The sequence below is a fragment of the Meles meles genome, chromosome 1 (genome assembly GCF_922984935.1).
Source record: "Meles meles chromosome 1, mMelMel3.1 paternal haplotype, whole genome shotgun sequence".
Lineage (NCBI taxonomy): Eukaryota > Metazoa > Chordata > Mammalia > Carnivora > Mustelidae > Meles > Meles meles.
In genome coordinates, this window is record NC_060066.1 from 119,215,556 (window position 1) to 119,227,936 (window position 12,381).

At 35.8% G+C, this 12,381-nt stretch overlaps 1 protein-coding gene across 1 annotated transcript in view; it reads right to left on the reverse strand.

Moving 5' to 3' along the window:
- Nucleotides 1-12,381, reverse strand: part of CAPZA1 (capping actin protein of muscle Z-line subunit alpha 1) — a 49,045-nt gene that overhangs the window by 15,668 nt on the left and 20,996 nt on the right. Inside the window, exons 2-4 of the mRNA XM_046004041.1 lie at nt 9,500-9,563; nt 6,903-6,954; nt 3,625-3,688 (exon numbers count right to left, since the gene is read on the reverse strand). Coding sequence (XP_045859997.1) covers nt 3,625-3,688; nt 6,903-6,954; nt 9,500-9,563 — 180 coding nt within the window. The remainder of the gene's footprint in view (nt 1-3,624; nt 3,689-6,902; nt 6,955-9,499; nt 9,564-12,381) is intronic.

Here is a 12,381-nt window from a genome sequence, read left to right on the forward strand (position 1 = left end):
ATCAAATTCCTAATAAATTTTCCCTTCTCCACAAGGCAACTATTAATTTAGAGCTTGGTTCAGCATGGCATGTGCCACTTGTTTTTGTAAATAAAGTTTTAATGAACACAGCCCTGCTTGTTTGTTTTGTGTCGTCTACGGCTGCTTTCCTGAAACAGCAGGTTTGAGAAGTCACAATTGACTCTATGTCCAGCAAAGTTGAAAATATTTACTCTCTGGCCCTTTCAAAAAAAGGGTGTGCCATGGGTGCCTGGGTGGCTCAGTGAGTTAAGCCTCTGCCTTTGGCTCAGGGCATGATCTCAGGGTCCTGGGATCCAGCCCGTGTCGGGCTCTCTGCTCGGCAGGGAGCCTGCTTCCCCCCATCTCTCTGCCTGCTGCTCTGCCTACTTATGATCTCTCTGTCAAATAAATGAATAAAATCTTTAAAAAAAAATTTGCCAATCCCTGACATATTCTTTCAGGGTTTCTTTTTTTACAAATAGAAGCAAGTATGAATATGTATTCTAACTCCCCAATCCTTTCTTTTACACAAAAACTAACACACTATACTGTACTTAGTTTTTTTTTTTTTTAAACTTAATATATTTAGGAAAACTTTCCTGATAAGTACTCAGAGAACTCCTTTTTTTATGTTACAGTTGCACACACTACACCACTGTATGGATATACAAAAATTTATTCAACCAGTCTTCTATTAATCTTTTGCTATTATGAATACTGCCAGAGATGTCCTTGTATGTTCATTATGTACAAATTATGTATATGTGCCAAGCACGCAGGTGAGATAAATCCTTTGAAGGGGGACAACTAGGTCAAAGGGAAAATGTATTCCTAATATTGATATACATAATATAGGGTGTTGTACCAAGTTACAAGCAACAGAAATTATAATTGGCATTTCTTTTCATTTTTTAAGAAGAATCGTTTTCTAGTTGAATTCTCTATTAATTAGGCAGATAATGCTTTGTGTGTGTTGAGTTTCATTTATTTTTCCCTAATTTCCCATTTGTCTTTTGACACATTTACCATTTTTAATAATTACATATAATTTCACAATAACTGACATACCATAATATACTTACTTAATCATTTCTGAATTGAAGGAGGTTTAAGCTACTTAGGGTTTCCATTATTGAAAGCTACTATAAATTCTACCATAAATAAAATCTTCTGCTTAAAAAAATTCTTGGGAGGGCGCCTGGGTGGCTCAGTGCGTCAAAGCCTCTGCCTTTCGCTCAGGTCATGATCCCAGAGTCCTGGGATCGAGCCCCGCGTCAGGCTCTCTGCTTGGCAGGGAGCCTGCTTCCTCCTCTCTCTCTCTCTGCCTGCCTCTCTCCCTACTTATGATCTCTATCTGTCAAATAAATAAAATCTTTAAAAAAAAAAAAAAAATTCTTGGGAAAGAGTTCCTAGTTTTGAGATTCCCACCCTTATTACCAGACTAACCCTTAAAAAACTTGTTTATAATGATAGTAGGAACCATGAATGTAACTATTTCCTTAGTCTTCCCCTCATAAATCTTTCTCATTACAATTCTGCAACTTTTATAACTAAAAGGTATATTCACATTAAATTATAACCTGGATTTCCTTAGTTACTACTTCTGGGCAATCTAACACTTTTCTAAGTTTGCTTTGTTATTTCCCACTTGTGTGCAAGTGGTTCGTGTCTGTTGCTTATTTATTCACTGTGCTCTTGGCATCATCCTTAGGTATCTGAATAACCTCTTTATGCTTGAGAAACATTTACTCCTTTTTAAACCTTATTTTTAAAACTTTTTATTATGCAAAGGTCACTTTCTTTTATAAACTTTTTAAAGTTTTTATTTATTTCAGTGCTCTCTATATCCAATGTGGGGCTGAAAATCACAACCCTGAGATCAAGAGTTGCATGTTCTACCGACTGAGGCAGCCAGGCGCCTGCCTCTTTTATGAACTTTTCTAATGTTAAGTTATGATTCCCTTTCCATTTCCTACTAAATTTTTATGTTTAAAAAAAATATTTAACCTTTAAACTCCACCTGGAATTAATCTAAGTGTACAGTTGGCATTGGAAATCAAAGTTAGGTTGATCTCATAAATTTTATCAATTGTTTCCTTTTCCCTTCTGTTTTATGTTAGTTAGGTGCTTTCTGATTATTGCCTTGTGTCTTTCATTATTTGTCTTCTTTCATTTGTTTTTCTTGATTAGAATAATCCTGTATGGTCTATTTTTCATAGGAATTGTATGAAATCTATTCGAAAAACCAAGCTTCCATATCATTAAGGTTCTTATTCAGATAAGCTTTCCATATTATTTATACTCCTTATTCAGAAACAAGGCATTCAAATCTATTTGATTTTTCATTTACTTCCTTGATTAAAGTGTGTGTGTGTGTGTGTGTGTGTGTGTGTGAACTGTACTGCAGAGTTTTGCTAGTTTCCAATCTAATATTTATTCTCTGCTTTCCCTTACTAACAGAACTGCAAAGATTTTCAAAAACATCATGCGTACAACTAATAAAACGACACTTTCCAGCTAGTAATGACAAAGTGATAGGAGTTCTGTCAATAACTTATCAGTGGAAGTTGCTTCTAGAAAGGCCAATAGCACCTTCTGCAATTTCCTCTTTTTTCCTTCCTGGAACATGGATTCAGAGCCCTGAAATGTGGCAGCTCTCTTAAAGAGCATGATAATGAGGGGTGCCTGGGTGGCTCAGTCAGTTAGGCATCTGCCCTCGGCTCAGGTCATGATCTCAGGGTCCTGGGATTGAGCCGCGTGTTGAGCTCCCTGTTCAGCAGGAGCCTGCTTCTCCCCCACCCCAGCTCCTCCTCCCCACACATGCTCTCTGTAAATAAATAAATAAAAATAAAAAATGCACTGATTTATTACATTCACTTAAATACCTATTAAAAAAAAATAAACCAGCACAATTCTACATAGGCTCCTTTATGTTCTAGCTTAATATATCACAAATATCTTCCCAGATTAATATTCCCAGATCAGTATTTATATTGGTTTTCAATGACTACATGGTATTTTGGTCTACAGATACTTAATTTAATGTTGGGGATTCAGATTGTTCCCAATTTTTCACTATTATAAGACTTGCTTCAAATAATCTTTTTAAATACATTTACATGCTTATTTTCCCAGGAGAAATTCAGCAGATTTGTGGGTTCAAGGAAGATCCAGACTTTTAAAAAGCATTTGGTATTTAGTGGCATACTGCCTTTAAAATGTACATTAATAAATTTGCTAAGTCCTGTCATACAATGTTAATAATGATAGTAATGATGGATGTATTTGCTTTGTTCCTCTATTTGAATAGGGATGCCTAATTTCCCATACAATGTCAAATTTGATGTCTCCTGTTATTCTTACTAAGGAGAATTACATAAAGCTATAAATCTGTGTAAAACTCAACTCTTATTTTTACTGTTCTTGCTAGGGGCACCTCATTTTTCCTGACAAAGAAACTCCCAATATAATGAGAGGAAGAATTTCCTAATATGTAGAACATTTACAAAAGTTATGGAAACTAAGACATGAATGTATTCAGCATCTTATCTTCAAACATTTGCTTTGGTTTCTAAGATTTCTACCACCACCCAGGCACAGCCTACCAAAATGAACAATCATTACCTGATCTTCATATCCTTCTATCTTCACAGGTGTGAACTGATCCATGTTATATTGGGCAAATGCACTGTTTTTTAAAAAGTAAAAAAAGGAGGGGGGGGTGGAGAATAACATATAAATACAAAGGTAATTCACATAATAGTGAAAGAGAATGTGAAAACACTCTCTGGTGCTCTTTCCCTTTCCCTCTAGGCAACTCGTGTTTTCCTAATGCCTTCCAGCTTTCTGAAGGAACTCTTCTCCAGAGATCTCAGATGTGCCCCAAACTCTGAAATTATCTTTTCCTCTTCACTCCTAGGCTCCAACAGAAGTCCCCCTTAGACTATTCATAAGTTTTAAGAAATCAGTTTCATGAATTACCAATAGTTTTAATCATTTTGACAGAAGCTTTTAGTAATTCAAAAAAATATTCAATTGATGCACTATTTTAGTAATGCTGTCTTCTTTATTCTGGGCTCTCTGAGGTAGGGCAGGTAGGAGAGACCACAATTAACTGTACTGGAAGACATCTGACATGGGGAGAGGGTAAAGTAAGAGCTGAGCATGAGTAAAGTCTAAGATGAGAGTTTAAGGCCTTAGAGTTTATCTGAAAAGGGGGATATGAATAATCAAAGTGCATGCCTAATGTTATTGTTTACTTGTCCAATGCTACACTCATAAAACTGCATTTTCAGTGGCTCCCTAGTATACCTTACAAAGTAAGTAAAAAGGGAAAAGTGAAAGAAAAATGGAAATAAGCTGTAGTGTAAAAAAGCACAATCCACTTACAAAGTGTCAGTCTTCTCACAGAATTCACTTGGCAAGGCAATTTTACCCAATTTTAACTTTACTACAACACCTACTAGACCACTGTTTTTAAGCAGATTATTAAATTCTTCCTAGACTTTTCGAGAGAGACCAAAGAAACAGATATTTAAAGCTAATCTTCAATCATTTCATTGTGTTTTTTAATTAATCATCTCCTCATAACACAACCCCATGTACAAATGAGTCTTTAACACAGTGGTTTTTCAGAAAGGAATATAAATCAAATGTTCATGGACAGTGAACTTTTTTTTTTTTTGAGAAAAGCTTAAGGAGTGAGGAGTAAATAAGTACTCAATTCTAAAACAGATCCTAAGATTATAGATTACAAATACCAACATCAAAATTTGTTAACATTTGACCCCATCTCAAGAAAATGGTATCTCCATTCTACCATTCATGTGGGCCAAAAACTTGAGATCATCTTTGATTCTTCTTTCTCCCAAATTTCACATGCAATCCCATCAGCCAATTTCCTAGGTTCTACTATCTTGATACATATTCAAAATGTTGATTCTTTCCCATCACCCTTACTACTACCACTCTAGTCCAAATAGCCATTTATCTCTGAACTACTGCAGTTAAGTGTTCTAACTACTCATCTTGCTTCAATCTTTGCCCCCTGATAGCAAACAGTGATTATTCTAAAATATAATCTCACTGAGTCATTCTCTGCTCAAAACACTAATAATCTTCCCTCTCTTTAAAATAAAATTCTCTTTAACATGGCCTACAACACCCTACTTAGTCCAGAAGGGCTAGGAATTATCAGAGAATGGTTCTGGAGATCAGAAGCAAAGGTAGAAATCCAGGAAAGAATAAATCCAAAGTTGTTCAGGCCTCCTTCATTTTATATAGAAGGCAATAATGACGAGGATGATGATTACTGAAACATTTACTGAACACTTACTATGAGGACTATGGCCAAGGGACTGAAGCACCTCATTACAGAAAAAAAAAACCTGAATTTTTCATCCCTGTGGAAAATCAAATATTTGGGCATAAGGCAGTTCTCTTTTAGTAAGAATGTTCTCTAAAAGTCTAGAATTTATAAGAACCAGAATATTTATAAAAACAAAGCTTTACTGTCAGGGCAATTAAAGCATCTGAACTAAATTCCACTGTTACTCCTAATTGGAAATGGGACAATAGGCTTAGGATGCAATCAGTCTTGGATCTAGGCATTCCACTTCCCACCTCCTCTTCAGCAGTACCTTACCATGTGAAAGACAAAGTAGATTTATTCTGGGTAGCTCTCAAGGATAAAACTAAGACCAATATATTGCAGGCAAGGAACTTGCCTTGTGAGATAGTGAATTCCTTATTATTAGAAGCATTCAGATTGGACAGCCATCTGTTGACAAAATGTAGATGAAGTTCTTTCAATGGCAGGGCAGAGATAGACAGGGGTTGAACTAGCAAATCATGAAAGCCTTCTCATATGGCACTCTATGCATCTAAGAGAAACCAGCACCAGCACTGGAATGTATCTTTGGTGTGTGCCTAAATAATGTATAATTAGAATATCATTCATGATGACAATTATAGTGATGCTGAACAAATGTTAGGGTTTGGAGAATCTGGTCCCAAAATGAGTTCCAAAAAAGCAGGATGGACACAGGGCAAAAGATGACTGTTTCCCAGGCAGCAGCTCTTAAGACAGTTTTTTATAACTAAAATCCAACTGTATATCATACCAAATGCTTTTATGATAATTATTTGTTGCTCTACATCAAAATCCTCATCCAAACCTCTTTACCCCACCCCTTCCCAGTCATTATCCTTTTCTGGTTTCCTCTTTACAAAGGAACTCTCAGCCAATTAGATAAGGCAGTAATTGAAAGAGAATTTTGTATGTAAAAGAGAGTAGTGATAAAGCCAGATAACAAGGGGCCTTGAAAGCTAGGCAGTGTTTAGATTTTAAGAAAACAAAAACACACATCACTATAATGTTTTTGAGGACAATAATAAAATAAAAACAGTACTTTAGAAAGATTAAGTAGCCTGACAGTGCTAGGAAATCAATGTCTGGGTTGAATAACCATGCTACTATTCTACGTTTAACTCTATTATCGTACTTTATGAATATCTACTATTTTGTGGCAATTTGAGAACAATATTCCTCTACAGCAGCCTAATTTTTCTACAGCTAGTGTTTTAAAAAAAATCCAACATAAACTAAAAGGAGTACAGAAGTAACCCTAACAGCTCATATTAAGCTCTGCTTTAACAGGGAAAATCTGGGGAAAAAGAAAAATTAAAAAGAAAAAAAATAAGATCATATATAATAAGCTTAAAGGAAATAAACAACATGGCATGTTTTCTCCAAGAAAAAAATACAACTAAAATTGCTAAAACCAACTGCTTTATATTGAAGTATTTTATTTTAAACTTAATTTTCAGGGTACAAATTTATTATCAACATAGTTTATCTAAAATTAAAATAAATATATAAGTGGATCTTGTAGGATACTTACTGTGCTGCCCCTTCCCTGAGGAGATTGTCATTATTAAGTAGTAGCCGGACATCTGAGGAAAAAACATTAAAAGATGTTAAAATTGAAATCATTAAAAAGATGTTAAAATTTAAATTAAAAAATGTTAAAATTAAAATTAAAAAGATGTTAAAATTAAAAGGACGAACTTAAGAAAATTTTTTAAAAATCAGGTTTTGCAAAGTTAGTTTTCAGATATATGAACACATAAAAATTCTTTGTTTTTTAAAAATATTTTTGAGGGGCTCCTGGGTGGCTCAGTGGTTTAAAGCCTCTGCCTTCGGCTCAGGTAATGATCTCAGGGTCCTGGGATCGAGCCCCACATCGGGCTCTCAGCTCAGCAGGGAGCCTGCTTCCTCTTCTCTCTCTGCCTGCTTCTCTGTCTACTTGTGATCTCTGTCTGTCAAATAAAAAAAAATCTTAAAAAAAAATTTTTTTTTTGACAGAGTGAGCACAAGCAGGGGGAGCAACAGGCAGAGGGAGAGGGAGAGGGAGAGACAGGCTCCTGGTGGGTGTTAATCCCAGGACCCTGGGATTACGAACAGAGTGGAAGACAGATACTTAACTAACTGAGCCACCCAGGCACCCCTACAAAGAAACTCTAATAATGCAAGTGACAGATGCTAATGTTCATAAATTTGCATGTAATTATTTGTGATATAATAATCTAACAGTAACTTTTTTTTAAAAAGATTTTATTTATTTATTTGACAGAGAGAGATCACAAGTAGGCAGAGAGGCAGGCAGAGAGAGAGGGGGAAGCAGGCTCCCCACTGAGCAGAGAGCCCGATGCGGGGCTCGATCCCAGAACCCTGGGATCATGACCTGAGCCGAAGGCAGAGGTTTAACCCACTGAGCCACCCAGGCGCCACAACAGTAACTTCTTAAAGTATTTCATAGCAAATGAAATACATGGTTTAAAGGAAGTTATAGTTAGGACTATTAATTTTGTATCTAAAGAATCCTTTAAAATGAGATTAAGAACTGGAGGTTTTTCTGTAACATCAGACCAAGAAAGCTGGGCAAAATTCAATCGGTGGCAGCGAAATCGCTGAATATATTTTTCTATGAAGGATCTAATGTAGGGGACTATATCCTTTTAACAAACTGTGTGTCAAAAAAAAAAAAAAAGGCTGTGTGTGTAGAGTCTAGTCACTCTTCTTTTGGGAGAGGAGAGTCCTTGTTATAGATGAAACTACCAAGCATTAACTCTAACAGAGAAGACTATAAGCCAAAGGCCACTGACTATTAGGGCTTCCGAAAGAGGCTGGCAGAGGCCAACGTGTAGCATGCCAATAAAAACCAGCCCTCATGCCACAAGTAGCTTGCCAACTTTTTTTTTTAATAGCTTGCCAATTCTTAATCTAATGCTTCCATATCAATTATTCTCATGATAGTCCTGTAAAGTACATTCAGTTGTCAGAAATAAAACAAGGGACTGCTAACTATAAACACTATTAACTTGTTAAAACAAGAATTTAACAGAGCTAATCAAGCTGGATAAAGCTCAAGTCGTAGGAAAACTTCCTAAAAGCTCAGTTGTTGAAAATTTATATCTGGCCAATATGGAAAAAAGACCAAAGAAAACAAGGCTGCATTTGTTTCTTTTGCTACTAGTGTTCAAAATCCACAAACAAGTCTATAAGGAAGAACGTTTGGATTTATTTCTATTGTATTATTTACTCCTTATAGTAAATGTTTACATGTTCTCCTGGTTACTCTTTATCTACATCATAAATTTTTATCGGTGGAGATTACTGACTGTTCTATGATGTATATGGCTCTGGGCCAAGTACAGATGAATATCATCACATAGTTCCTTTTAAATAAGTAGCTGTCTAATGTAAAATTGCAATTTCAAAATAAATGCTTGCACAAATGAGCTAAGATGCACAAAGAACTTTACGATGAATTTAACAACTTAAAATGGGATTGTAATGATTGATTTTTATCATTTAGTTCGAGATGTCTCATCTACATTTTTCATTCTATATTATGTTAAGCGAGTGAGTAGCACAGAAGGTTAAAAAATGTATTGGAATTTTTTCCAATCTGTGACTCAGATTCACCTAGGAGAACCTGATAAAACAGATTACCCAATTCTACCTCAGATCTAATGAATGAGAAATTGTAAGAGGACAGTAATGCTGGAAGCTGTGTATGTGACAAACCACCCAGATGCAATCAGTTTAGCCCCACTGGTTTTAGAAAGTGTCCGGTATGTATCACAGGCATGTCTTGAGTGAAAGCACTGAAGAAGCTTAAGCTATGATTTATAATGATATAAGACTATGAAAACAATTTAATATTGCTTCTCTACTTAATCAGTATTAAACTACTTTAGATCTTTTCTCAGATAAGATAGGTAACCTAATTTATGGGTTAAGAATTTGCTTTTGACTCAGACCTGGGTGAGAATCCTTGCTCTGACACTTGACTAGCTAGGTGACAATGGATAAGTTACTTTCACCTATTTGAATCTTGACTTCCTTAGCTATAGCTATAATGTGCTGTAAGGATTAAAAGAGATAGCTTGTATGTAATTAAGGAGAGCTTAAAATATACTAATATTTACTCACCATTGAACACTTCATTAAATTCCCCTGGGGGTGCATGAGTGATGAATTTAGCAGCTATGCGCACCTAAAGAGAAATAAAATGAGACTAATATATAAAAGAATATAACAGATTACAAAAATTTCATCACATTCCTTGAAATAACACTTCCTATTTAAACCTTTACTGTTTAGGAGCAAAAAAAATTTTTTTTTGCAAAATATCCCCAAACTTTTAGCATCAATATAGCTTTGTCCTGATTCGGGGATATCCATGCTGCTTTGATTAAGTTTTATTTTTCTTTAAAAAGCTGAATAATCAGTCTTTGGTCAAAATATAGTACTGTTATAGCTTTGTGCAGTGGCAGTATCAAAGCCAACGAGGTTTATCCGAGCACAATTACTGCTCATTTAAAACTTTCCCCCAAATATACCACAGTCACAAAAAGAGAAATCTATTATCCTAATCTCTTATTAACATTTAAACAAAACTAAATAAATTAGTAAATTGGTAGGATACCAAATTGTGTTTATGGTATTTACAGCCATGCAGAATGGTTCAATACTAATAAATCAGTATAAAGGAGCAAACCCTTGTGATTCTCTTAACTCATGCTGGAAAAAAAAGACAAAATTCAACACTCAAATATCATAAAACCACAGAACTACTATTTGGGGTAGGAATAAACTTCTTTAACTTGAAAAAGGATTATCTACCAAAATCCTACAGCATACCTAATAATGATGCAACAATGCAAGCAGTGTCCCTAATTTTAAAAATAAGATAAAATGACATCACCTAAACTATTAAACTCCATTAAAGGTCCTAAAGAATACTACAGACAAAATTTCTTCTGTTCTTTCTTCTAACTCCCTCTCCTGCTCCCTATTGCCATTCTACTTCTCTGGATCTCCTATTAGAGATGGATGTTGAAATCATAGAATCTAATCTGCATATCTCATTTTTTTTCTCCTAGATTTTTATCTTCTTTTGTTATTTTATACTTTATTTGGGGAGAAGGCCATTTTTCAATTCACTAAAATGCTCTTCAGTTAGGTCACTTTGCTATTCAGATAATTATTTTAACTGTTCTATTTTAAATTTCCACAACTTTTATTTTTGTGTGTGTAATAATCTCTTGAGTCTCCTTGAGGGTATTAACTATACTTTTTTTTTTTTTTTTTTTAGTATTTTATTTATTTGACAGAGAGAAATCACAACTAGGCAGAGAGGCAGGCAGAGAGAGAGGAGGAAGCAGGTTCCCTGTGGAGCAGAGAGCCCGATGTGGGGCTCGATCCCAGGACCCTGGGATCATGACCTGAGCCAAAGGCAGAGGCTTTAACCCACTGAGCCACCCAGGTGTCCCAACTATACTTTTTTTTTTTAAAACTATACTGACTTTAAAGTCTTGTTCTATGGACTGTCTCCTAAGAATTTAGATCTACTTTTTGTTTGAGTTTGGTGATTTTCTTTCATAGTTCTGGTTTTCCAGAAATGTTTGGTGTTCCTCCTTGAATTTAATTTAGCTTACCTGTTCTGTTTACCTGCATTATGTCTCCAGTGGTTATAGGGGAGGGGAAAAGCAGACTTACTGCTGGGTCTGAGCAGTGCATATGAGCAGATTAATTTCTGAGGGTGCCTCATAAAGGCCAGAGGCTGAGGTATTGCCCTGCCTCTCTGCTCTCAATGCTCATCTCATGCTATATTCTGAGGACAAATGGATTTCTGTCTGCAGTCCAGGCCAAATGGGAGAGAAAAGAGGAGACAAGTGGTACAGTTAGCTTACAGAAAAGTTCCCCAAGCAATCTACACTAAAATTCTTTTGAGTCTTTTCTTTCTTGCTCCTTAAATAAAGTTCCTCCATGGGGCGCCTGTGTGGCTCAGAGGTTAACCATCTGCCTTTGGCTCAGGTCATGATCACAGTGCCCTGGGACTGAGCCCTGCATCAGGCTTCCTGCTCTGCAGGGAAGCCTGCTTCTCCCTCTCCACTCCCCCTACTTCTGTTCCTCTCCCCATCTCTCTCTGTCAAATAAATAAATAAATAAATAAATAAATAAATAATCATTTACCAAAAAAAAAAAAAAAGATTTTTTAAAATAAAGTTCCTCCAAATGACTCCTACTTTCATAACAGTTTTCTTTAATGTGCTTTGGGTTATAATTTCTTCTCAACTTACTTCTCACTGCTATGAATTTACCATTCTGCTTTCTTTCTATGAAGAACTACTAAAAAGTTTTGGTCCAATGATGGCACTCCCACTTTTTAAAAGTTACTAGTTCATTTCTCCTCTCACTCGATTTTTCCCCACTCTTTCCATTCTAATAAGGTTTGGCATAAACCGTGAGGTGAAACCATGTGCTCAGTCTGCCATATAATTTAATCTCTTAGCTCTCATCAAGTCAAATGTGAAATACAAAGAATGTACAAACCTATTTAAAAGAAAAAATAATTTGGAGTACCATCTGGCATTATAAATATATAATTATGATGTTAGCAATAATAGGACTGACCTCAAATGAGTCTGACAGTATAATTCTAACACACTATGACAGAAAAAATGATGAAAATTCCCTAATTTTTGATGTGATAATGAGTATGAAGATGATTCAATCCACTGATGAGAGGCAAAGAGGAACATGATATATCTACTAATAAACTAAGCCCTACTTTCCAAATAGGCATCCTCTGTTGACCTCTTAATTTCCTTCAATTTATTATTTTTCAAAGATTTTATTTATTTATTTGATAGAGACACAGCCAGAGAGGGAACACAAGTGGGGGGAGAGGGAGAAGCAGGCTCCCCGTAGAGCAGGGAGCTCAATGTGGGGCTCAATTCCAGGACGCTGGGATCATGACCTGAGCCAAAGGCAGCTGCTTAAGGACTGAGCCACCCAGGCACCCCTCC